The 26,703-nt window shown below is 31.3% G+C and overlaps 1 protein-coding gene across 6 annotated transcripts in view; it reads right to left on the reverse strand.

Moving 5' to 3' along the window:
* Nucleotides 1-26,703, reverse strand: part of LOC149741676 (E3 ubiquitin-protein ligase rnf213-alpha-like) — a 40,026-nt gene extending 13,323 nt beyond the window's left edge. The window contains exons 1-57 of one of the 6 annotated variants that reach the window (XM_089887802.1): nucleotides 26,498-26,703; nucleotides 25,641-25,757; nucleotides 24,556-24,703; nucleotides 23,820-23,976; nucleotides 22,899-23,124; nucleotides 22,723-22,839; nucleotides 22,345-22,507; nucleotides 22,021-22,183; nucleotides 20,936-20,998; nucleotides 19,552-19,614; nucleotides 19,286-19,334; nucleotides 19,090-19,157; nucleotides 18,502-18,558; nucleotides 18,035-18,130; nucleotides 17,713-17,847; nucleotides 17,403-17,528; nucleotides 17,050-17,091; nucleotides 16,826-16,865; nucleotides 16,224-16,285; nucleotides 15,956-16,000; nucleotides 15,835-15,903; nucleotides 15,500-15,529; nucleotides 15,062-15,113; nucleotides 14,790-14,854; nucleotides 14,629-14,679; nucleotides 14,526-14,556; nucleotides 14,117-14,248; nucleotides 13,830-13,950; nucleotides 13,614-13,759; nucleotides 13,021-13,295; nucleotides 12,689-12,933; nucleotides 12,298-12,507; nucleotides 11,973-12,171; nucleotides 11,684-11,769; nucleotides 11,422-11,596; nucleotides 10,816-10,932; nucleotides 10,645-10,743; nucleotides 10,451-10,579; nucleotides 9,817-9,997; nucleotides 9,508-9,683; nucleotides 9,283-9,421; nucleotides 8,668-8,864; nucleotides 8,382-8,559; nucleotides 7,600-7,886; nucleotides 7,311-7,473; nucleotides 6,869-7,086; nucleotides 6,597-6,798; nucleotides 6,105-6,303; nucleotides 5,002-5,139; nucleotides 3,938-4,179; nucleotides 3,572-3,775; nucleotides 3,112-3,290; nucleotides 2,750-3,053; nucleotides 2,009-2,178; nucleotides 1,415-1,568; nucleotides 936-1,132; nucleotides 322-453 (exon numbers count right to left, since the gene is read on the reverse strand). In XM_089887802.1, coding sequence (XP_089743928.1) covers nucleotides 322-453; nucleotides 936-1,132; nucleotides 1,415-1,568; nucleotides 2,009-2,178; nucleotides 2,750-3,053; nucleotides 3,112-3,290; nucleotides 3,572-3,775; nucleotides 3,938-4,179; nucleotides 5,002-5,139; nucleotides 6,105-6,303; nucleotides 6,597-6,798; nucleotides 6,869-7,086; nucleotides 7,311-7,473; nucleotides 7,600-7,886; nucleotides 8,382-8,559; nucleotides 8,668-8,864; nucleotides 9,283-9,421; nucleotides 9,508-9,683; nucleotides 9,817-9,997; nucleotides 10,451-10,579; nucleotides 10,645-10,743; nucleotides 10,816-10,932; nucleotides 11,422-11,596; nucleotides 11,684-11,769; nucleotides 11,973-12,171; nucleotides 12,298-12,507; nucleotides 12,689-12,933; nucleotides 13,021-13,295; nucleotides 13,614-13,759; nucleotides 13,830-13,950; nucleotides 14,117-14,248; nucleotides 14,526-14,556; nucleotides 14,629-14,679; nucleotides 14,790-14,854; nucleotides 15,062-15,113; nucleotides 15,500-15,529; nucleotides 15,835-15,903; nucleotides 15,956-16,000; nucleotides 16,224-16,285; nucleotides 16,826-16,865; nucleotides 17,050-17,091; nucleotides 17,403-17,528; nucleotides 17,713-17,847; nucleotides 18,035-18,130; nucleotides 18,502-18,558; nucleotides 19,090-19,157; nucleotides 19,286-19,334; nucleotides 19,552-19,614; nucleotides 20,936-20,998; nucleotides 22,021-22,183; nucleotides 22,345-22,507; nucleotides 22,723-22,839; nucleotides 22,899-23,124; nucleotides 23,820-23,976; nucleotides 24,556-24,703; nucleotides 25,641-25,757; nucleotides 26,498-26,624 — 7,956 coding nt within the window. In that variant the 5' untranslated portion in view covers nucleotides 26,625-26,703. Of the gene's footprint in view, nucleotides 1-321; nucleotides 454-935; nucleotides 1,133-1,414; nucleotides 1,569-2,008; nucleotides 2,179-2,749; nucleotides 3,054-3,111; nucleotides 3,291-3,571; nucleotides 3,776-3,937; nucleotides 4,180-5,001; nucleotides 5,140-6,104; nucleotides 6,304-6,596; nucleotides 6,799-6,868; nucleotides 7,087-7,310; nucleotides 7,474-7,599; nucleotides 7,887-8,381; nucleotides 8,560-8,667; nucleotides 8,865-9,282; nucleotides 9,422-9,507; nucleotides 9,684-9,816; nucleotides 9,998-10,450; nucleotides 10,580-10,644; nucleotides 10,744-10,815; nucleotides 10,933-11,421; nucleotides 11,597-11,683; nucleotides 11,770-11,972; nucleotides 12,172-12,297; nucleotides 12,508-12,688; nucleotides 12,934-13,020; nucleotides 13,296-13,613; nucleotides 13,760-13,829; nucleotides 13,951-14,116; nucleotides 14,249-14,525; nucleotides 14,557-14,628; nucleotides 14,680-14,789; nucleotides 14,855-15,061; nucleotides 15,114-15,373; nucleotides 15,530-15,834; nucleotides 15,904-15,955; nucleotides 16,004-16,223; nucleotides 16,286-16,825; nucleotides 16,866-17,049; nucleotides 17,092-17,402; nucleotides 17,529-17,712; nucleotides 17,848-18,034; nucleotides 18,131-18,501; nucleotides 18,559-19,089; nucleotides 19,158-19,285; nucleotides 19,335-19,551; nucleotides 19,615-20,935; nucleotides 20,999-22,020; nucleotides 22,184-22,344; nucleotides 22,508-22,722; nucleotides 22,840-22,898; nucleotides 23,125-23,819; nucleotides 23,977-24,555; nucleotides 24,704-25,640; nucleotides 25,758-26,497 lie in introns of those variants that run through there. The other 5 variants (XM_089887810.1, XM_089887794.1, XM_089887817.1 and 2 more) reach the window with 5 other exon arrangements.

Genomic DNA, 26,703 nt, shown 5'->3' on the forward strand with positions numbered 1-26,703 from the left:
TAAAAGAGTGTTAAATAAAACAATGAAAGAATGTAACTTTATCCCCGCTGGGCTGGAAAACAACAGTCGTTATTACACAGATGTTCTGTTTCATACACCTCGTACCAGCTTACGAGTTACCAAATATGCAAATGTAAAACTAAATAAGTGTTAAAACACACACAAAATAAAATATGTCCACTAGCTTTAAAGATGTCACAAGAGTAAATCTGTTTATAAAACAAACTTAAATGTGAAACAAAGAGAATGTTAAATCACAAAAAAATATGCCCTATAAATTTAAAGATGTCACTAAAGTAAATCTACTTGTAAAAAACTTACCCTGGCACGTGGTATAGTGTATTCTATAACATAGAAATGTTGTGGGTGATGACGCCATACTCTTCCAAGACTGCTTGTGATTTTGCCGAGAATAATCAAATCAAACAGGAACTTTTGAACACCGCTTTGAACCTGAAGTAGAATTTTACGGAATATTCTACAACCCATGGCTACAGAATCTCTGTTAACAGCAACTAGCATCGGTAATATAAAAAAGCTTAATATAACATAAACTTTTAATAAAAGTATTTGTGACAATTTATAGATGTACCAATGGTGAATGAATGAAGGTAACTTACTTTATCCTCACATGGCAAAAAAACAACAGTCTTTATAACACGGATGTTTTGTATAATATACCTTGTGCCAGCTTACGAGTTACCAAGTATGTTACTTTGTATGTGATTATTTTTTTTAACTTATAATTTGGGCAACCCATTAGTGACCACTTGGTTGGAGCAATTGCCGTTAAGTGCCTTGCCCAAGGACACATACGCCCACAATGGCAGCAGCGACTAGCCTAGAACCAATTACCTCTGGGTTAGTGACAGACCACTTTGCCACATATAATGTTGATTTTTAACAAAAGTTTTTGTGATATTTTATAGACATACCGAAGGTGTGATGTCAATGTGAACAAAGTGAGGTTCCTTGTTGCAAACTTCTTCCTCTGATTCCAACAAAGACATTACCACATCATCAATGTTGACAGATTTTTCAAGGAATCGAATTGTGGTTGAGTTCCAGTAAACCTCGCCGTGAAAGTTCTTTTCCAGGTCAGATCGACGGCGAGCCACGTACAAAGATTTACCTTAGAAATAATTTATAAAACTTTTGTGGTATTGGGCCGATTCTGATCTAAATCCAGGGTTACATGGTGACACCACATGACCCAATTCTAGCAGAATAGAATAATAAAATTTAAGAATAGCAAATGTTTGTTGAATAGAAATATTCAGAGTTAAATAAACCTTTAAAACCACTTGAACAAGTTTGTAAATTCATTCTATTCTGCATAGGAAATCTTAAAGTGTAGAATTTTGGCAAATTTGCAATTATAACACACTGAACGTGGTCTACTTGAAATACACACCCATTCCTGCCTGCTCAGCAAACACAACTCTAACAGAGCTGTGATCTGTATCAACAGTTGAAGCAGTTTCAACTTCATTCCCAACGACCAAATGTTTCTTCACATATTCCTCAATCTTGATTGGAAGAGATGGAAACTTTGATTCCACTTGATTCTGTGGTAGAAAAAGAAAGTTTATTCAAAACAAGTGAAAACTACAAAAAACTGTTGTCCACTTGATTCTGTGGTAAAAAATTCTTTAAAACAAATGAAAACTACAAAAAACTGTTGTCCACTTAATTTTACGGTAAAAAAAATATTAAAACCCACAAAAACACTACAAAAATTAATTCAAAACAAGTAAAAACTACAAAAATAAATATTAAAACCCACAAAAACACTACAAAAATTAATTCAAAACAAGTGAAAACTACAAAAAAACTATTGTCCACTTGATTCTGTTGACTGTGGTAGAACAAAAAACATTCAAAACAGGTGAAAACCACAAAAATAAATTCAAAACTAGTGAAAACTACAAAAAACTGTTGTCCACTTAATTCTATGGTAGAAAAAAACTTAGTAAGCTCTAATTTATGTTTCTGTTACAAGACATACCTCATCAAAACATGAAGTTATGTAATGTTGCAGGGTGCTTGTCAGAATCACAAGTCTGTATTGTTGGTTTCTATCAGGTTGTTGAACCAACATCTGGAACAAGCGTTCAGTTTCTTGAGATACGTTGAAGGTTAATTGATCAGCACATCCCAAGCAGTAAATCAGTTGATCTGAAATAAATGTTGAATTTAATGTTTATAAGTGTCTGGGTGCATTCAGCCAGTGATAAGTTTTTTAAGTTATTAAATGAAATTGCTTAGACAGATTTTTTGGTAATGGTTACAAATTCCGTACAGATTTTTTTTAGACAGATTTTTTAGTAATGTTTGCATATTTCACAGTTTTAGTTGATCTGAAATACATGTTGAACTAATGTTTATAAGTTTGGTAAAGTTATTCTGAAACTTAGGTGGCCTATATCGCCGGGGCATGTAAGGTAAAAAACATATATCGCTGGGGCATGTAAGGTAAAAAACATATATCGCCGGGGCATGTAAGGTAAAAAACATATATCGCCGGGCATGTAAGGTAAAAAAACTATATCGCCGGGCATGTAAGGTAAAAAAACTATATCGCCGGGCATGTAAGGTAAAAAAACTATATCGCCAGGACATGTATGATAAAAATAGGTTTGTAGAAATTTATCATTCACTCTAGCAGCATTAAGTCTGTAATAGGTTTATTTTTTAATTTTTAAACAATATTGCTTTTCACATTTATTTTTCAAATTTCTATACTTACTGTTAAAACCAGAATCTTGGATTGCTCTCCTGAGCAAGAGTTCCACTTCCTCTGCTGTGGTGGAGTCAGAGCAAATGAGAACTTCATTTGATGAAGGAAGAGCCAACAGTGGAGAGTAAGTATATATAGAAAGAAGGGTTCTCCACATTTCAGCTGACGGACAAATGAGAAGGTTTGGTTGTCCAACGTTTAAATGTTCGGGTAGAACACGATCAAGTATAGATGCTTGTTGTGTAGTTTCACTCAACATTGAAAGAAATTTTCCCATGTGTTCCACACTCATGCAGTTGTTCATGGATGTCACCTGTAAGTCAAATTTGTGATAAATAAAAAGCGTATTATTTTTGTTGTTGTTTTATTACCGCTGTTCCACTAAGGTAACGTTCACACACAGTTTTTACTGTTGTCCCAACGTTGTCTTCATTTTCTGTTTGATCTAAATCTTCTTGGATTCTCTGAATAACTTCTTCAAGTGATAAAGTTGACCGATCATTCACAACACTTTGAACGACATTGATGCGATTTCCATTTGTTTCAAACCCTATCATGAAGAGAACATGTTAAAATCCCAAAATAATTTTTAAAAAACTTAAAAAACACTAGTACATTTTGTCCAAATCTTTATGAAATGGTCTTTAATTTCCTGTTGTTTCAAAAATAAACTTAAATTAAAAGGTTAAAAAAAATAGGAGTGTCATTGATTTTTTTTTAATTTTTTAAGGAGACCACTTTGTAAAAAAGGTATGGGACTCCTGTGTTAGATATTAAACTAAAAGCATGCTGCACAAGCACAGTGAATTTACATAAACAATTTCATCTTACCAACTTCCTCATCAAATTGTCGAGCTAAATCAAGAACCGAATCATCTTCAAATTCATTTTCAAGCGCCCATAAATAACATTCATCTAAATCTAAGTTTCTCACTGACTGAACTGCGGCTTTCGCAATGTTTTGCGTGATTTCCATGTCAACGAGTCGTCTTACCAATTTCTTCTTTTTCTGAGCCTTTGAAACATTGACGTTATCTGAAATCATAAAAAAACTGATAACACTGGACAAAAAAAATTCATTTCAATTTTGCAAAACAATATTTAACTATGTGTTAAAAAAAATATGACAATGAAAAAAAATGTTTGTTTAAGTTTTCAAAAAAATATTTAAAACAGTAAACATAAAATTTCTTGCACCTTCAACAATTGACATTTCATGATCTTCGTTCTCAACTCGTGTTGCATCATCAAGAAGATCAATCAACTCGTCAAAATTAGTTTCCTTTTTCACCGATGTAAGCAGAGCATAGACTTGATCAGGAAAGTCGTTGATATCAGCGCTGTTTGCAAGTTCTTTACACAGATATGTTAGCTGATGTATGTTGAAGTAGTTAAGTTGATAATGTTGACTTCTCTGTTCACTTAGATAAGTTGTCCATCTAAAAAAATCAAAAAATCCTTAGAGGAATCATTTTTAGTCAGGTCTGAATCAATCAGCTAGAAAAATCATTACACAGAAATTGTCCATCTAAAAAAATAAGTTATCCAGCTAAAAAAAATCAACATTTTTCTAGATGAATAATTTCTAATCAGTCCTGAATCAATCAGTCACAATAGTGATGTACTAAACATATTCAGTCTAAGTTTTGTTTAAAACACGTAAGTTGTTCATCTAAACCAAACATTTAAAAAAAAGTTGTGTTGTTTATCTAATTAAATTCAGAAAAATTCTTAGAGGACTAATTTATAATCAGTTCTGCATCAATCAGCTAAAAAAATGATGCACTAAACATATTCAGACTAAGTTTTGTTTAAAAAACATAACTTGTCCATCTAATAAAAACATCTAAAAAAATAAGTTGTCCAACTAAAAAAAATCCTTAGAGGAATATTTTCTAATCAGTTCTAAATCAATCAACTACAATAATGATGTACTAAACATATTCAGACCAAGTTTTGTTTGAAACACATAATTTGTTCATCTAAAAAAGTTAAGTTGTCCAGCTAAAAAAATTCGAAAATTTCTAAGAGGAATGATTTCTAATCAGTTCTGCGTCATTTAGCTACATTAATGATACAATTAACATATTCAGAATAAGTTTTGTTTAAAACACATAAGTTTTCCATCTAAAATGATAAGTTATCCGACTCAAAAAAAAAAATTTTTTAGGGGAATAATTTTTAATCATTTCTGCATCAATCAGCTACAATAATGGTTTACTAAACATATTGAAACTAAGTTTTGTTTAAAACACACTTACGTGTCATGAGCTTCATGAAGAACCTTTGTTAAACTTGTCGTTCCAAGCATAACTTCCTCACTGCTGGATATTGCTGGACTTGTTTCATCAAAAAATACTTCAATACTTACTGCATGGTTTTCTCTTCCTCCAAAACACCTAATCACACAAACAATCAAAGATAGTAATATTATAATCATAATAATAACTTTATTTGTCAATTTGATTACGGTAGAAAAAATTTAGAAATATTTTTAATGAAAAGACAGATTAAAGCGACATAAAACAGTTGTTAACAGTTAAAACCATATTTATATTCAATTGGAAGAAAATAAGCGTGGTCGCTACACCTAGCAGACAAACAAGCCATTTATGTTTAATTATTATTAGGTTAATATTCTAACATAAACGGTGTGCGTAAACACACAACCTGTACAGTCAGCTTTAAAGAGGTGAGATGAGATGTTCAGTTATTTTAAATTGTTCATCATCACATAGTGGGGTAAAAACAGTTGTTACAACACTGGTGTTTCTATTCAAACATTTTATATCCTCTTAAGAGTTACAACACGTATAATTTTCATTTTTTATGTATGGCTGACAATTTAAACACCCCAAGTGAACCCTCGCTGGGGTAATGCCAAAAACATAGGATTCATGGCGTGCTAGCTGCGGGACCTTACCCACATAGAATAGAATAGAACGCTCGAATATAGCAATTACAGTCAACTATGCACAGACACATATTTCCACAATGGTGGATGCAACAAGCCTTAAACTCCTATCGTTTTGGTTAGAGTCGTGCATACTTTGTTCGGCGCCGTGAAAAAGTGGTTAGCACGCCTGCCTCTAACCCAGAGGTAATGGGTTGTCACTGCTACCATTGTGGGGGCGTATGTGTCCTTGGGCAGACACTTAAAAGCAATTGCTCCAACCCATTGGTCACTAATGGGTTTTCCAAATTATCAACTACACATAAAAACTTAACAAAAAATAAAAAAAAGATGTTTTAATGACTGTTGTTTGCCGGCCACGTGAGGATTAAGTAAGTAACATTCATTCATAGCCACTATGTCACAGTGGCATTTGCCACTTAATGGTCCATTTGGAACTTGTTCATTTACCTCACATTTGCCTTCCATTTGCTGAACAGCAGACACCCTGATGTCTTAAGTTGGATGTAAGCTTTAGCAAGGTTTTCAACATTGGATAAAATATCAACAAACATTGAAACATCTTGTTTCCCTTTTTCTGCTTCACCAGCAATTAACATCAACCGTGATTGTAGATCACGAAGTTCACTCAGTGACATGCGTATTTCATCTGTAGATATAAAAAACATGGCCAATAGTTTACAAACACAAACTACAGTTTGAGTACATTTATTTGCTTCAATCCAGTGGTCACTAATGGGTTGTCTAAATTATGAGACATTAATAAAATTTAAAAAAAAAATAATAATCACCTACAAAAGTAACATACATGGTAACTCGTAAGCTGACACGACGTGTATGAAACAGAACACCTGTGTTTAACCTCGGTCTTTTTCCGGCCACGCGAGAATAAAGTAAGTTACATTCATTCATTTATTCATTATTAAATAATGTTATACACACCAATTTCCTTTTCATCTTTTCTGTATTTTGGTATAACAAGTTCAAGGCAATTATCAAGTGAAGGAATTTGTTCTGTTTCTCCACCTATCCTGTAAAGTCCACGCTCGTTTATTTGCTGGGCTCTGGTCAATGACGACTTCTCAACTGATCCATGGAAATCCTTTACAGTTTTCAACCACTCCAAATGCTTTGCTGTTTCTTCCTGTTTGGATAAATAGAACAATATGAACAGATTGTCAAAATGATAATTTAAAGAAAATGTTCCCTCTTACCCATTTCTTAAGCAATCCTTCATCTCTTTGTACATTATTCCACACCATCTCACAAGCTGCCAGAAGCTTCCTCAATCCAGCTTGTTGGGGAAGATCAAATAGAAGAGGAGAGAATCCGATGACAGAACTGAGGAAGCAGGAGACGCGATCAACCTCAATGGGAGTTTCACCAGCTGATATCATGGCAAGATCACTCATCACTTTTACTTCACCAAGATCTAAAGGGAAAAAATCTGTTGCCGACTTTTCCTATTCTAAAATATATTTATACACAAAGTAGCATGCTTGGTAACTTGTAAGCTGGCATGAGGTGTATGAAACAGAACATCAGTGTTTAACGACTGTCGCTTTCTGGCCATGCGAGGAAAAAGTAAGTTACATTCATTCATTTATTCATTTTTTTTAACATCCGAATAATTCAATCTTTTTTCATATCACTTACTTTTCATGTGTTCCCTCAGCCAGTCAATAAGTTGATCCCATTTCAAAAACTTTTCCAAGATCAACAACATTTCAGGATTGATCTTTTGAATTGAACTTGTTATTTTAATGACACGTTCGGTGATTGAATTCAACACTGACTGTTTGTTGTCTCCCAAAGTTTTCTATGAATTGTTTTAAAATAAAACAAGCTTTAATTTTATTTCATAAATATTTCATAAAGATCAAACATAACATAAAAAAAAATTGAAATATACTGTCAACAAAATATTTATACGACACATACTCACCAGTGAAATATTTAATTCGTTAAATTCTCCAACCAAGTTCAGTTTAGTTTTAATGTCATTCAAAATCACAGCATTTCTTCTGTTCTGTTTTAAAGTCAAGTAATTACGAATCTGAGAAATTCTCTGTATAAAATTTGTTGCTGGTTGTGTTCCGGACACTCCTGCATCAATGTTGTGGAACTTAAACAGAGCATCAATTTCTTGCCTAAATTTCTCAAAGGACTCTCTGGAGTAATCCGGCAACAAAACTCCCATGATTGCATCCAATTCAGCAAGCGGAATGGTTCCTTTAAAAATATAATTACATTAGTTGTTTTAGATTTCTATTTTTTTTTTAAATTATATTTGAAAATTTGTATGATGACCGCAACGTTTGATAGTTATTATATATTATCATGTAAGCAGTAATATAATTACTCTTATAAAATACCATTTACATACACATTTTAATTGCAAAAAAAGTAAAATTTAAGGGGATAAAGCCAGTCATCAGCACCAAAATATGTTTACTCATAAAGGTTTTAGCACTATTTGTCATTACGAAGGCGGAATTTGAAGCTTAAAGCCAAGGGAAAAAATGGACATTTGTCACCATAGTAAAGTTTTTACTTCTTATCTAACAACATAATAAAAAATTTTATACAGTTAAAATAAAAGTTAAAATAAAATGAGTCAAGAACCACTTGAAATGTACTTTTGTGTGATGGGAACGAATACAATTACAAGAAACTAAAAATTGGCACAATTTGAACAAGAGTTTTACTTTATAAGTTGTTTATTACCGTCGTTTATTTGAGTGACAATTTGAAGAAGTTGTTGCTTGACTGGTTCCCATATTTGATTGATTGCTTGCTGTACAGTGAACTCAACTTTGGGTTCATCCTCAGCACCAGCATGTTGTGCAACTATTTGTTCGCATATTTCATTCAATTTGTGTTGAAAAAACTTGCTTGACATGATCTATTACATGTTTGAAGGATTAGTGAATTTACAAGTTTTTGAAGGTAAAAAAACACTATAGTTGCAGCCAGTTTTATGAAACACTGTAGTTTTAGTTTATAAGGTTACTTGGGTATTTGTCATCAGGTGCATCATCGCAAGTTCTTCCTCAGTGAGAGAAAAAAACTTGACTTCAGTTTGCTGGTTTAGCTGAACAGGTTGAAACAAACTAAGTTTTCTGCATTTTATCAAAACCGACAGCGGGAAATTCCCCAGTTGAAGTTGACATTGATTATCCAGAACTCTAACATCAACTATAATTCCACCTAAATAATTTAAAAATTGTTACTTTTTAAATAGGGTTGCTGATACAGTTTAATAAAACAAATTTATTTTAATCTACAAAAACTTTGCATTATTTATAAAGGCTTAGGTTATTTGGAGATGTAATAGTATTATGCAAATTAGTGTTTCCCAAACTTTTTTAATAGCATCCCCTTCAACAACAAACAGCCTATCAAAAGTCTCCTTGACAATAAAGTAAAACCAATTCATTTTTTACACCTTGATTGGCATATCCTGGTACAACTGCCCTATTTTACCCTCAGCGTTCCCCAATTGCCAAGTTTATAGCTTGCGCCCACTTTAAGAGCCATTGATGTAAATCAATATAAACAATGGTTTAGTATTAACAACAGGTAAAAGTGTAAAATGATTAAATTTTAATAAAAAAATTTTATAAACCTTTATTTAGTATTGTAAAAAAGTTTAGGAAGATGGAAACAGATTTTTGAACGTTTTTGAAATATTGCAGCTGATTAAATCGTAATTCGATCAAATCGTCCAAGTTAAGTTCCACTTTGTCAATTGGAGTATCTGGGGCCTGATAATTAAAATAAATGCGGTGATTTAGAAAATCACATATTTTATAGGATATATAGTATAAAATAGTTTGTAAAAATAAATTACATTAGATATCATCAAGTTGTAACATTCCATGAAAACCATTTTGACTTGATGCAACTGTTGTAATCTTTCAGTTGAGATATCTCCAGTTTGAGTTGTGAGCACAATCGTTGGGATTGAATCATCAATGTTAGATAGTACTTTTGCAACACCCTTTGTCACTTTTGATCTATTTGAACCTTTAGAAAATTGGATATTTAAGAGACCTGGCACAAAAATACAGTCCAAGCTCTTGACAATTGCACTAGATCTAATTCAGCCTAACGTACTAAATAATTCTGAAGTATTACACAATTTAATTTGGTCACTTACTCAAAATTCGATAAAAGGCTGCAGATGGTTTCCAATCCATAAATTGTAGCAATACATCTTCCATTGTTTTGACGGGAGATTTATTATTAAAAACTCCTTTCCATTGCTTTTTAAATATGGTCATGCAAACGGTAAGTAGTGCAGGCCGGGAAAATATACTTGGAAAATACGAAACTGATTCCTGTAAAAAATAAATAAACACTTAAAAACTGTTATATTTCTAAGGTAGATTCACCAGTTAAACCTTTGTATGTGTAAATTGAGTTTTAAAAATAGGAATTTATAAGGCATTTTAAAATTTTACTGAACTGGTTGGTTTTATATATTAGATTGTTCCAACTAGCTTGCACACCTGTGTCGCCCAGAAGACAATCATTTGAAACTGGAGATTTGTAAAAACTAATTCCACACAATACCTTGTTTAAAAATGGTTTACAAAACCCTAGCAAAAACACTGTGCATAGTCTAAGCTTATAAAAAAACCTTTATGTCAAAAAAACATTCTGATGGCTCATTGCTTGTGCAGCTTTTCCTCAACATCATTTGGTTGATATTTTGGGGGAAGAAAAAGTATTGAACACCATGAATAACTAATTCTAAAAATTAAGAAAATTAAAAATTAATGTAAACATACCGTTAGATCTTTTTCCACATATTGAATTACAATGTCAGTGAAGATTCCTTGAACGTGTTGATTTGGTTTTAAACTTTCAAGTTTTTCTGCATAGAAATCCAAGAGACCATTTGTGTTGTTTCGAAATTTCTACAGTATAAATGATTAATGAAAGTAATTCTTAAATAAAACTACATAAACCATCCGGCATTTACTTTGTACAAAGAATTTCTCATGCACCAGAAACAACTGTCCAACCACTTCTGTTCAAACTCTTGATCCGACCATTTAAACTCCGAGAGCATGTTCCATAACTGTTAAATAACAAAAATATAAAATAATGCAAAGTAAATTTAATAATACATCAATATGATAAACAATGTTACCTCAACTGTAGAAGTATCCAATTTATACTTGTAACTTGTAAATAGCTCGGAATTAAGTTTTAAAATCGCATCTTTACTGGCATATACTTCACCACTCATATGTTCACTTGGATTAAACTGTAGAAAATCAATAAATAGGTTGAGTAAGCATGACTTTACACAAATAAAAGCAAGTAAAGATATAGCTGACTTGTTACAACCGTTATAACCATACTTAAATATTGCAAGAGATAAATTACATATTATAGAACCCGTGAAAAGACAAATTGGAGACAACTATAATATCCGATATAGAAACTAGTGTTTGGACTTGTATATACAAGTATTTTTAAATAGTTCTTGGGTGATTTTGCTGTGATTTTGCTTTAACAATCGTACTGGTAGGCAGTAGCCTGATAGCGTGTAAATAGAAAATAGTTCCAGACCAGCCTGTAAAAATGCATTACTATGTGAATAAACCACGCAGCGTGGGGCTTCTATATATTAAAGCGTCACTGCAAGAGAGGTCTTGTTTCTTGTAAAATTATATATAAGAAAAACATGGCAACAAAATATATCAGTTAAAGCACCAGTACCTCATGTTATATTTTAAATACTACAACAAACCTTAAGAATCTTTTCAGAATAAGTCAATGCATCGTCAAGCACTGTGAGAGTAAAGCAAAGAAATCCAACTTCATGTTTAGAAGGGAGATTAAAATAACAATGAAGGGATTTGACCAGTTTAGGAACTTTTGACAAGAATTGAAGGCGTTCAATAACCTGGTTTTCATCACAAGGCCTAATAATTTAAAATATAAAAATAATTTTATTAAATTGATTTTACTTAATAAACAATAAAATGTTACTAAAAAAATAATTAACTTACGTTTTTATATCATCAGATTTCAAAGCATCTGTAAATCTTTGTGACAGCCAAGTACACAAGGCAATCAACATCTTGTCAGTTATGTACTGCATCGAAATTAATTATCAAAAAAATTAAAACTAATAAGTATTCATTTATTTTATAATATTTTAGTTCTTAATATAGGTACAAACTATTTAAAAAAGGTACAAAAAAATACAGGAAAATAATTGTAGGTATAGGCTACTAAACCAGCATTTAAATTTTGCTTTGATTTTAAGTGTAAAAATAAACCAAACACATATTTTACCTCTTGATTCCGTTGAATTTCATTCCACAGAAAGCAGAGTTTGTTGAAAACTGAGTTGATATCAAAAAGTTGATCCCATTGTTTTGTTAGCAAAAGTTCTGTGACTGTTGACAAGTCTGTGATTTCTTGATACATGATTGCTATCCATGGGAATCTGGCTGACAGTGAAAGTATCTTCTGTGCCATTTGTTTAACATATCTGAAAATAATCACATAAATAATACTAGGTTGCTTCTAAAAGTAAAGTGTGTAATAAAAATGATTTATTTAAAACGGAAACCTGTGTAATAAAAATGATTTATTTAATACGGAAAGTAAAAGTTACCGGTGATTTTCTTTCAATCGAAATTTGACAATAAGATCTTTCCACCGAACATTGTGTGGCAACGTTGGCCTGTTGCTTTCCATACTAGATGTCATTGCAGCTTTGATCATCTGATACAGTGGAAAAACCAACAAGCATTGTGGTGTGATGCATAGTCTCTCAAAAAAGCCATTTATATCAAGTATGCTGGCAGTACCCGATGACCTGGTTCTGAATTATATAGTGTGTCATGGGATTGTATAACACAACAAAACTGATACATGAATTAATATATGCTTACAATAAAATTAAAAAAAAAAAATGCTTTCTGCTCCAAATTACTTTTTGTTATAAATTCAATGAACGTGTAAAAAGTTAACCAGGTTATCCAATATATTTAAAACTGCAATACCTTGGGGACCTGTCAGAAGTGTTCAATATTTTTTCCAAATTAAGACAAATAGTTTCTTTCTGAGTTTCATTTAAATCATGAATGCTGAGACCAGCACAGAAGTCACGAATTAGTGAGAATGGTTCTAATCTTGACTGAGAACGTTGCAATGATAAACCAAGACACAAAAGTCCGAGAACTCTTTTTGATTCTTCTGTTAATTGGTTTGCAATTTCACTTGCAACAAACTGCCCAACAGCATCATGCTGTAATGAAAATAAATTTGTTTAAAGTGTATTTTTCCATATATACATAATACTCTAGATAATCACAGGCAATAAAGTATCACACACCTTTGTTTTCCCATACCGAACATATGCTGTATAGTATACTCCATCCATCAGAAAGCAAACATCATCAGAAACACATCTAAACCATTCAATGTATAGTTTGATCAAATATTCCATAGGGAAACCCCCTTCAGTATCAGATGATGCAAGTTGAAGTGTATTGAAGTTTGGAAAAAGTTTCCAAATATTTTGCTGATATACTGTTTCATATTCATCCCATTTCATTTGGTTCATAGCAATCAAATCATATTGGATGATATGTCCACCTTCTCTATTACCTAAAAATAAGATTGGCAATGTTACTGGCAATGCTTTTTATCTTGAAAATAAACCTAATCAAACTGTACCTAAAAAAAAAATATTCTGGTGATGTGGTCTATTAGTCATTATATAACTATGTTTTTGAAAATACTTAATACAGCTAAGCTCCTATAAAAAAGTTAAGCTCCTATATATATAAACTAATGCCGTACCCAGACTTGATAGGGCAATTACAGTTGTTACAACCTAGGTGTCCTCTGTCATATATACAACTTAATCATGATTACAAGTAAGTAACTTTGTACTTAAGCCATGAATTCATTCAATTATCTTACGATTGTGTAATTGTAATCTTCGGTTAAAAATTTCTTTAAAAGGTAAACACTCCCAGGTGTAGTTATTTCCGTTCCAAACTGCATACTTGTAAATAATTTCATATGTATTGTTTGGTAGCACAACTTCAAACTCAAAATTGCAGGAACTGGAAAAAAATATAATTGATTAAACTTACACATTTATAAAGTACATTATTTTTAACGTTTCTAACTCACACATCATTGTAGTGCATTGGGGAACAGCATTCGTTCATGTTCATGTACAAGCACAGCGTACACCCATCAGGTAATGTAAACCCTCCAACAAACTTTGCTTGAAATTCCAACATAAATTTAACTGAAGAAATAGTAATTGTATAAGTAAGTTCATCAAACAGAAAAGTTAAAAAAAAATATATTATTAATGGTTAATTATAAATACACCAGTTTAGTTTCTTCAACGGCTGTAATAAAAACAACTAAAACTGTGTAACTAATACTGGAACAAGTTGTAAGCTACTAACATGATTTAACAGCGGATCTTCTTTCAGTCCAGTACTTTTCCATGCTGAAGATGCTTTTCTTCACAGGGGAATTAAGTTGAAGAGATGGAGCAGCCACAACAGAAGGTTGCCTTGATGAGGTATTTGGCCCATCTATGTATAATAATAACTTTATTATGATTGATTATTATTTTCTATCAAGACTGGTTACTTTAACAATACTTTAGTTAATTCAGTGGCTGGTACATTAGCCCCCAAAAAAAATTTTTCATATAAAATTTAAAATGTTTATTATATAAAATTTCTTTGTTTATTACTTACCCAAATATTGACTATAAATAGTTATAATGGGTTGAATTTGAAATTGTAAAAGTAATTCAACAAATTAAAACTTTTTCAATGTGAAACATATGTGAAAGAAATGACTTACCCTTTAACACCTTAGCATAAGTTTGTTCATCCTGAGTAAAACAATATTGATGTATAATACGTGCAGTGGTGTAACTAATTATATGCTAGCCTTTAAATCTTACATTTTGTCTTTTTCCAGCCAATTCTTTACTTGGGCATGCAGATGGCAAATTCTAGAAATATAGAAACAAAAAAATGTAAGTTCTAACAAAAATTTAACCTGGCGATTAGCATGTGCACAATCAAAATAAAAAATTGTTACCGCATTATAAATTTTTATTACCCTGTTAAGTTTATCTGATTTTGTTTCCTGTTTTGGTGTTTGGTTGTTTCTCTGTTTCATTTCTTCTAAACAAATAAATTAGTTTGAACTGAGTAGTAATATTGAACTGATAACCATGGCAAGCCAAAATATCAATGCTGACCTACCCTAATGTAATAAACACTTGTCTAAAGCAAAATTAAATAGTTTACCATGAAATTTATCCAATATGCACAACACATTGCATTTGTTACTTTGTAAACACAGAAAAAAGTTTAAAATAAAATTCTAACCTTCCGTTTCCTTAACAGAACCATCAGGTTGATTGTCAGTTTTCTTTATTTTCTAAAATTAATTAATGATTTAAACTTGATTATGAATATGGCCGGCGCCATGGCATAGTGGTTAGCGCGCCTGCCTGTAACCCAGAGGTTATGGGTTCAAGGCTCGCCGTTGCTACCATTGTTGGTGTATGTGTCCTTGGGCAAGACACTTAACGGCAATTGCTCCAACCCAGTGGTCACTAATGGGTTGTCCAAATTATCAGCCATACATAAAAAAATGAAAAAATCCTCAAAAAAATAATTACCCACGAAGTAACATACATGGTAACTGGTAAGCTGGCACGAGGTGTTAAACCTGTGTGATAACGACTGTCGTTTTCCGGCCACGTGAGAATAAAGTAAGTTACATTCATTCATTCATTCGAATAGCTTAACTGGACTACTTACATTTCTGGGTGGAACAGCTGGAGGGCTGACCTTAGAAACAAGTATATAATATTAACCTAAAATATCACTCATACAGGTAGCATTGTACATAAAGAAGACTTTAAAAATAAAAGTTTACTTGCAGTAAAGATTTTATAAAACAAGGATAAATCAGGTACCAATTTAGAAAAATAATAAGGCATAGAAATCAAAATTTAAATAAACCACGAGTAGTGGCTTCCTTTTCTGACAAATCTGGTGTTTTATCAGTTGAACTAGTTTCAAGTGTCTATTTAACAAAGCTGGTTAAGGCCTAATCTCAAACAGAATAGCAATAATTTTATGCCAATCCATACCTTGTCTGATACATATTCTTTGGTTATTGCCCCTTTACTTTTGTTGGTAAGTGGATATGGTGCTTCAACCTAAAATAAAATAGTTTAAATAGCTTTTCGCAACAAAAAACTCAAAATTTACCTTTGGTTTAGAAAACGAATGTTTTATTTTTCCTAACTTCATTCTCTGCTAAAAAATAAAAATAGTTTATAATAATTATTGACATAAATCTTATTATTTGAAGATTGTTTGTATCTTAACATACAGCAATGAACATAAATAATACATCTTCACAATCTCTGTCACAATATTTCATAGATGTTTCAGAGCCCAGTACTTACAAAAAAAGAGCAAAATTTTTTTAATGTGGTTTGGTTGGTAAATTATTTAAATAAACCTAATCCTAAACCTTTGGTGATGATGGAGATAATTCTGTTGGGTTTGATTCTGGTTTCAACATGTTGATTGTTTCTGTGCAATAAGAAAAAGTATGAACCAAACATTTTAAAAATCGGGGCTGTATCAGGACTCGGTCAAAATGTTTGAGTCGTAACATAATAAAAGACTCCACTATTACGAGCAAGTCACTTTCGGACATACAAGAGTGAGGAGGTAATGGGTCAAACCTGGCCTAAATCCCAGGGTCTTAAGGGCTTCACCCATACAGAATAAATAAAATGAACCAGACATTTAACACAATTACAAAATTTTAAAATAAGAAATGTGTATGGGTTTAACATTAACAACCACCCTTTTTAAACAATGCTCTATTCTATAGTTATATACATAGCATGTCATAACAACTGATGTTCTGCTTTTCTCATGATTTTAACTCTTATCATTGAGTTATTGTAATTGTCAAGATAATAGTGTTGTGGTATTAAAGTAGGCGTAGCCCGGCGCCGTGGGAAAGTGGTTAGAGAGGTAATGGGTTCAAGGCTCTTCGCTGCTACCATTGAGGATACAGTAAGAAGTTACATACATACATAGACAAAAATACCACCAAAGTACCTGGATGTAGACCCACGTCAATACGATCTCCTTTTGCAGCCTATTTAGTTCATGAATGGAATTAATTCACAAACAAGACATAATGTACATGAATGAAGCAATGGTACAAAATATTAGTTAAACAAAATATGATAATCAACAATTGTTTTGTACCTAACCCTTGTTTATGTTACAGATTTTATTATTTGTAAAAGTTACAACAAAAAAAGCTTCAGCATCATTACCTCATCACCAATATATGCAATATCATCTGTTGGTTGTTTCTCCTGAAAATATTTATTTATGAGTATAAGTCAGTTTTGTAGTTTTAAGCAATGTAAAAAAGTTATCACGGTTTGTTTAAAGACTTGTAACTGGATAATATTAGATATGGAGCTAAAAAACTTGAGCAGGATTACAAACTGTAATTGTGTCAACTTAACAGTGACTAATCTGTTTTGGAAATTAAACGCTTAACACAAAAACACCAAACATAATATAAATATAATATATATAAAAATAGTTTCAATCTGCAAATTTATCTTGCCGGTAAGCATAAACATGAGATGATAAAATTATAATATCCCTAGAATTGTACCTCAGATAATTGTTGTCCTTTTTCCAAAGAATCACCACTATTTGGTGCCGAGACATCAGTTGCAAGTATATCACTTGAAGTTGTTAAAATGCTGGTTGTGCTGACATCAGGGGGTAAGTTTGTAATCTAAGTTAAAACAATGAAAAACTCAAAGGTGTTTCAAATCCTATATATGCAACTATTATTTTCATTATTTGTAACTTATTAAACTGTCCTAAATGCAACTTATTTTTTTATAAAACACAAAGCAGACATGGCTATATGATATCATTTATCATTACTATCAGTTACCTCATTTTTTGTCAGTTACCTCAGTTAATTTTTGTTCATTTTTTAAAGAATCTCCACCACTTGGTGGCAACATGGAGTCACTTGCAAGTTTAACACTTGCAGTTGTTGAACTTATACTGGATGTGGTGCTGACATTGGGTGGTAATTGTTGAATCTAGGTTAAAACATTGCTTAATCATGCATCATAGTATAAGTATTTGTAATACTATTTAAACATAAGTAAAATTGTACAAGTTATTTACTAGTTAAATGAACAATTGTACTTAGAAAATCTTACAGTGACCGTAACCATGGGATATAAGGAAAATGTATAAACAAAATAACAACACTATTTTCCATACTTGTGGCCTAACATCCATGGCCACGTTATCATAATTCTTTTCCTTTGGGCAAGAGGCAGGAACGGCAGGTTGATATAAATCATCATCTTCATCAATCTGAGAAAATCAATTTTTAATCAATAATTGTTGAACGCATAAAGCAATAGTTGTTGAATGCATTGGGGCTAGATTACTACAAAAAATACAGCTTTAAATATTTTAAAAGAATGAAAATAACTCACTTCGAAAGCATTTGAAGGTCATTTGACTTTATTAAACAATAGAAATGGTTGCTATCAAAAGAGATATCATGTATCTTTTAAACAGTGCCGATACTGAAGTCAAACAAATGTAACATAATACAACATAGTTGTAAGCTTGAATGATGTTTAAATGTAAAAGGGCTCAGTTAAACAAAATCAAAAGTTTAAAATTGGATCAGTTGTAGACAAATGATACTATCATAAAATATTTTAAACAAAACTCACCACTGGTTGGCTGATTGCTGTGTTTACTTCTTCAATTGTGATCACTTCAAATTCATTCTAAAAATAACGGAATGAACAATGAATGTAACTTACTTTATTCTTGCATGGCCGAAAAACAACAGTCATTAAACAAGGGTGTTTTGTTTCATACATCTTGTGTCTTATAAGTTACCATGTATGTAACTTTCTGAGTGATTAGTTTTTTTGGATTTTTTTAATATTGACAACCCATTAGTGACCACTGGGTTGGAGCAATTGTCGTTAAGTGTCTTGCCCAAGGACACATACGCCCACAATGGTAGCAGTGACGAGCCTTGAACTCATTACCTTTGGGTTGAAGTCAGGTGCACTAACCAACTGTGCTATGGCGCAGACAACTTATTTTGGTATTATTATATTTTATGATTTTTTAGGTAAACAGTCTTATTTTAATTTGTTCTATGTCAAATATGAAATAAAAGATATGACAGAGTCGCAGGGTGTGTTACTGCGTAGTGCTTAAAATTTAAGTAACCGATGGTATATATGAACATAAAAGTGAATAAATGTAACCTAATGTAAAGTCTACCAACTAAAATACAAACTGACCGAATTATCTTTTGATAAATCCTCTTTTTTAATGTCATTTGTTTTTGTTTCTTCACCAACAAGCACACCTGTGTGAAAGTTTAATTGTTATTTCTAAAAAGGCTTTTAAAATGCAACAGTTTCCTATATGGAAATTATCTCATGGCTTAACATTTGAAACAAAATCAGCGTCATAGAGGAATGAGGAAATACGTACAGTTTGGTTCCGGTTGAGAGAAGGTATTTGGATCTTGTTTCTGTTGGCCCTGTAACAATGCAACAACAATTCTATTTATGTTGGAGTGAGCACCAGCACAAAGTTTAAAAAATCTTTTTTTTGCATTTTTAGAGCACCAGCAAGTTACACAAATCAGGTAAATGCGTTACAGGCAACCATTTATTTGGGAACTGAATGCAAACAATCCATTTTCAATTTATTAGTAATAGAAATTGAATGTAAATAGAAATAAAAGTAAGAATCACCATTAAAGGTTCTGTGTCTGGAAAGTCAAAAGACCCCACTTGATGTTGTTCAATCTCCATATTCTGTATTTAAAGTTTATAATCAAAGGAACATACCAACGAAAAATCAAAATTTGTGTAATGATAGAAATGCTCAAATGTGATCTAAAGCTACCAACAAAGTTTCGAGATTACAGCTCTGGAAAAAATGACTTCAAAACCGCAAATTTAACCGCTGGAGTTTCATTTTACATTTGGCATGCCCTTTTAAGTTATTAAATCTAACAAATAGGGATTTTTTTTATGGTGAACAAGACTGGGCTTGCAGAACATGATAATGCTGGTAGTAAACCATATATGCACAATGATGTTGTAAGCTATATTCTACATTGCTACTTTTATAATGCACTAGATACGTAGATCATTAACTTTTATTGTTCAAATACTTCCATGACATAAAAATATTTGTTCTTGTAACGGCCAGAAAACACAAGTTAATTACTTTGTTTATAATAATACAAAGATTTTTTTAAGTGTAGCATCAAAGATGATAAGCAATATCTTACAAAACCAGTTAATGATATCTTAAAGTACAACAAACCATAAATTCATTTTGTCTCAAATCACTAACAAACAAAATGTGAAACACTTTGCATATTTAAAATTTTGTTTGATTGATCAAATTTAATTTTTAGTTATACTTTTAGTGGTTAAAGTGGTTTATTTATGTTGAATACAAAAGTTTTTTTTGCTTATAAAACTTGCATACAAATACAAGGTAGTTTAAATATTAACTTTTCCTTTGATATAATAAACCCATTTAATGGCAGCAATAAACCTACTTTAATATACAAGTCCCAGAAAATTTCTTGTTTAAAGGAGTCGCAATTTATTAAAAGTTTACAAATAACACAGAATAGACAGTTTCTCAACCTTAAAATAATCTTTTGATTTTAAAAACAATACGCAACTAAAACGAATATTTTAAATAAACATTCCTTTTTTTTCCAATATGATAAAAATTAATACACGACTGTGATATTACATAAACCTTATTGTAATCTAAAACAAACACTGTTAGATGGTTCTCATTGCAAAATACCAAATTCGCCGCAAACAGATATCAAGTCAGAATAATAGTGTTCCAAGATATATATACATATTTGTATGGCGCCATACATAAAAATATTAATAAAATTAAAAAAAACAATCACCCACAAAGTTGCATGTCATGGTCACTTATAAGCTGGCATGAAGTGTATAAAACAGAATACTCATGTTATAACGACTATCATTTTCAGGCCACGCGAGGACAAAGTAAGTTACATTCATTAATTGTCAAACTGGCCAGTCTTTTATCCAAATGAAAACCAAAACGTTAAACTTATAATTTATTCACACCAACCTCTACATCTTGTTTAGATTCATCATAATCTTGCTTAGAACTTTCCACTCCCTCAGTTTCCATCTTAAAGTTAAACAAATACTTTAAATTTGATTTAAATACATAAAATAAAGATTCCGTAAAAACTTATTTTTTTCAACAAAAGGAAGGAACTGTTATATCAAATAATTTAGCTTTTTTTCACTCATAAAAATTTTGCAGGTTAATTTATTAAGCACAGTGGTTTTATACTTGATTTCTTTTTAAACTTTAACTATCATTAAAATAGTAAAATGATTCAGCTCAGTATGTAAACAAAAAATCAAAAAAACAAGAAGATATTATTAATGGTGGTCTCTTCAGAAAATTTATTTGTTGGATCCTGAAATTTAATCAGAGTTAATACATTCATGTTTAATATTGTCCATTCAATTTCACACTAACAGTGTAACACACTTAAGTATGACTATAAATTATTTGATAAAAACCTGTGTTAGTTTGTAAAAAGGATTTAAAACACAGGTGTTTAATGCACCTAGTGCAAACCAGCGACCTATACATTGTGTGTAACTTAAGGTAATTTTGGTTGGCAAATTAGTAATCTATTAGTGACACTAAGCTTTAACAACTACTGTTGGGCGTTTTACAAAACAACATATTCGCCAACAATACTAGCAAAACCAATATTCAAACTTTCTATGCTATATCTAGCACTGCAGAACAACGTTTAGAGTTCTTGCCTTTTGACCAGAGGATAGCAAGTTCAAGGTTTAATGATGCCAATACTGAGGGTATGTTTGTCTTAAAGCAAGACACTTAAAAATCATGACTCTAACACAGTGGTCTCTAAGAGATTGACCAAATTCAACCCCCAAAAAATAATTGAGTAGATCTACCCACAAAAAATTTGTGACAACTCTAAGCGGATATGATGTGTATTAAATACAACATCCTTGCTATAACTTCAACATTAAAAAAAAACACCGTGTAACAAGAAATTGGAAACATTCATATATTTCTGGTACACACCAAGTACAGTGACAGTGTGTTATGGTGCTGCACTAATCAAGAACACTCAACATGTCAACAATATTTAATTTTCCTACTTTTAAGTTATCAGATTCGGATTCACTTCCACTTTCAGATGGAGATGAAGAACCAGTTGACGGGGAAAGTTTGTTTTTCACTGATGTAACAAACTGCTCACAGTGAGGTGAATGACTTGCAACATTGACAATGTTCAATAACCAGTCAATGCTTGCAGAATTCCTGTTAAATGTTAGAAAATAAAGAAATTGACTCTATCATACAATATCTTAATTTATCTAGCATTTTGTTTTTTAACCTTTAAAAAAAATCAGTTCAAATTTTTTTTTTAGTCTTTTTAAATAAAGAAAAACAAGTGAGAATTATTTTAAGTGGAAACATACATTATGTCCATTGTCAAATTCTCAAAAGAATTTTCAGCTTCATACACAACAATCCTTTCATTTTCTTTCATATCCTCCCAATTTTCAAGCAACCATTGTACATTTAAGTCACCAGAAAAAAGTTTGGAAACAACTTTTTGCAGCTCATTTGCACAAGAAGAACCTGCATGAATAGACAATAAATCACTTCTAAATAAAAATTTAAAAATCAGGAGAATCAAGGCTGAGGTAATGGTTTGAAATAGAACAATTAAACCAAAAAAAGAATCAAGATATGTGCTCAAAAACTGTTTAATGAATTGTAAGTCAAGTTAAGTATCTAGACACTACAAATCCAAATAAGTAAATATTAATTTAAAAATAAAACAGAACCTTTACCTGATCGTTGAACAGCTTTAAGGAGATCTTTCATCCAGGAACCTTTGCATTGTTTTACAAAGTCAACTAGTATATTTTCCACATTCGCATTATTTGCTTTGACTTTTTCATATAGTTCTAAAAAATAAGATAATTTCATGAACTGCATTTTTTAATATGTAACTCAAAAAAATTACTTTTTGATATATGTCCAGATTTCCTCAGTGATTGAGCAAATTTGACAATTTCAGATTCTGTCAAGCAATCATTAAGCATTGGCCCCAATGATAAGCCCAATTCCTTTCCCACAATAGATGCTTCTGTAGACAATTGATGTTGTTGTGAATGTTGTTGTTCTGACCGTTGTAGTATACTTGCACCAGGCATCATGGCAACAGATTCAAGCTCATCATGTCCCATTACCTGACAAAATGTTCAGTAAATTTCAATTTGACACAATTTTCAAAACATATCACTTCAAAATTTGACAAAGACTTGCACTTTATTTATACACCTCTTTATAACAATAACAAAACAAGCTTAAATTTAATAAAGAAGCTACAAAACTAAGCACCTTTGCCACAGGGACCCTCCTAAATTTAACAAAAAACTATCACTAAAGAAACTTAAGTGAAAACAATTCCTGTTTTGGTGATTAACAGATTTGGTTTAAAATGTTTGTTTTTAATTTTGGTTGTTTTCCATTACAAAAGAGTGATTGCTTATTTTGAGTCTTAAAAATCTATTTTTAAAAGCAGAAATACGCATTAGAGTAGGGGTGTGCAACCTGTGGCCCGCGGGCAAATTGCGACCGACAAAAAAAGTTTTTATTTTTTTACTGAATTTGTTTGTTGTGACAATAAATTTATATAGCATTTTTTTCAGAAATTTATAGAGTTTTAAATTTTTGCAAAGAGATAACCCTCTTTAAAATCATAGGATCAAATACAAAAATAAACTATTATTGGTTCATGCAAGCCTATGTTAATAAACGTACGGCCCGCCTTTTTACCCAGTAATGTATACCAGGCCCTCCTGTAATAAAGGTTGCACACTTCTGCATAAGAGGATAAAAACACACAGAATATCTGTTTTCATTGAAAAAAAGTTAAATTTACCGAGAAACTAGAAACAGAGCTGAGTAGTGATGTAGTTGTACTCTCACTGATTATGTTTTGCAGAAGATCAAGGTGAGTTGAAATAACTTTTGAATCGGATTCAGCTGATGCAATGTGATATACAAGACTTACTAACCAGTCATCTTTGCTGAAATCACTGCAATCAAAACAAGTAACAATAAAGTAAAATTCAAATGTTTGTAGAATGCAATTTAGTAGTAATAATCCCAAATTAGAAAACCAATCTCTGAACAGTTGAGTTAAAAAGTAGTTTACACAGACATTTTGTAAATATGATATATATAGGTAGACCTTTCAATTGACATTGCTTAAACAATTTTGTCTTCGTTCATTAATCCTTATTTATTCACTAATTATACAATATTGGATGTTGAAAGTTTTAAAAGTTATTTAGGTAAGTTTTGGTTTCAAAACTAACAGGTAAAATTTAAAGCATGTTGTTCTAAGCATATCCATATAAGAAGGAGGAGCAGCATATGGCAATTTAAAAGGTTACTCATTGATTTGGTGGTTTTATCAAGTTCTAAGTTTTATATAGGTATCTTTAAACTAAAATATTGTATAAATTGTGATCAGATTTGAATATAAATATTATGCACATGATGCAGAAACTTCAGCCAAAAGGAAAGTGTGGGAAAAAACAAAACCAAAATACCTGTGTTAAAGAACAAAAACAGCATAGAGAAATCAGAAGTGTTAATATAAGTAAACTAACATTTCACTTTTTGCCAACATCCAATCCAGTTTTTCTATTTCTTGCCTTCTGTTCAATAGATCTTCCCAAGAACGTAGAACCCATAGCAATGGTTCATTTTGTACTGGGGTAAAACATCGTGCTACAATCTGGGCAAGCTTCACTTCACCTGAAAGCAAGCAAAGAAAGTGTTTGCGTTAATACCACTCCAATTTTAAGTAACACATACAGAAATTTAGTAATTTTATTTTGTAAACAAGTTGTTTCATGATATGGTCCCACAGCGTGGCATTTCATATACCAATAGAAAATGGGAAATAAGTCACCGGTTATACTGTTGTCAAAAATAAAAAATCAGTTGATTGTTTTAAATTAAACATAATACCGAAGAATGTATTGTTACTGGTTACAAAAAGTGTGTGTATCGATCACAATATGTAAATCTGCAGTGTATGCATTAAATAATAATACAATCTCATTGGTCGTAGTCTGTTGGGTATATGTACACACTGAACAGCAAGGCAAGATTAAATGTTTGGTTAAAACATACTTAAAAGTTTAATGAACGAATAGTTAATAATTCATTTGTCTACTAAATTTACAGAACATGATAATAAAACCTTAGAAAGCTACATTTCAAATTTATTTGACATTTGAAACTCCAAGTTACTTAAATTGGCCAATTAAATTGGCCAATTTAAGTTTAGGATAACTCGAAAAAGTCAAACTTGATTTAGGTTAATTTACATTTTAGTTTCATCTGTAATAAAACTGGAGATTCAATAGGCCAGCCTACCTCTTCTATGGTTACAAGGAGAATACACAAACATGTAAAACCAGGCATAGGAATCCAATATGGCATAAGGGAAGCAACAAAAGGTCAATGTTTATTTTGTTAAGTTACAATCGATTTCAATGTTTATTTTGTTGAATTATATTTGAATGCTAAGTATACAAACATAAGCATATATTAGTTTATGTATTTTTTTTATAAATGTTAAACAAATCTGAATCTTTCAATTAAATCCAAAATTAAAAAAGTTATATATATCTATATAAATATAATTTGAATTTGAATTTTTTTTATTTTTTTATACTTTATTTACCAGCATCGGCTAACGAATTCCTGAAAACGAGGCAAAACCCTTCGTTTAGTTGAAATGCGTTGAACAGTTCCCGACAAGAGATGTTTTGTGTTTTTCTATTTGCATACAGTTTATTGTCTGTTGAAATAACAAAGGGGTGTTAAAATATAATTCTGTAAAAGCTTAAACTTAAATTTACTTCTTGTTTTACTACTCGAAGTCAGCTCTAATTTTTTTTTTTTAAATGTCCAAATGATGAAAAATTTACCAATTTGTTTATTATAGTTTAAATAAAAAAGTGAACAATTAATAAACAACTTTGGGAAAGATCATACTTTTTAATTGGAAAGGTGTGCCTACTTCTCAAAATAGAATGACTGGTTTAATGAGATCATTGTTATGGATGTGTGGGAGTAATTTTACCAAGAAGCTTACATCATAATATCCTGTTGTTGGAAGTACACAAGTAACATTCATAATATAATACAATAACCGTTTTCGTCACAACTTGGGAGTAGAGCATAACACATCATGCCAGCTGACTGGTTACAACGTATGTAATTTTGAGGGAGTTTGTTTATTCTGTATGGCCGACTTTAGTGGCCACTAGGTTAAAGCAATTGCCGATAATTGTCTTGTTTAATATCAAGGCACATACGCCCAAAATGTATTTTTGTTATGTGATGGTACACAGAATCAAATTCCAAACATTAATTTATTTTCAGAATTTTAATGTAGAAGTGACATCTAATATGAAAATAAACAAAAGTAGAAATGTTTAACATTTACTACAATTCATAATTCAAATTGCTTTACAGATTTTTTTAAATTTCGAAGCAAAATTTATGAAGAATTGCATTACTACAAAGTTTGATTACCTGTAACAGTGTATCCTTTCAAATATAAAGATTCATTTATCTTGTGTAGAGTTTCATTCTTAAGCCTTGCTGCTTCAAACACAGGAATAAGGAGAGACAAAATTTTATTCAAATCGTCACTTTCCATATTTATCGTTTCATGATCAACAAGGTAATTTAAAATAATACCCTGTAGAAATAGATAAAAAAAATAAAATCTAGCTTTT

This window comes from Ciona robusta, chromosome 1, assembly GCF_009617815.1.
Source record: "Ciona robusta chromosome 1, ASM961781v2".
In the NCBI taxonomy this organism is placed as follows: Eukaryota; Metazoa; Chordata; class Ascidiacea; order Phlebobranchia; family Cionidae; genus Ciona; species Ciona robusta.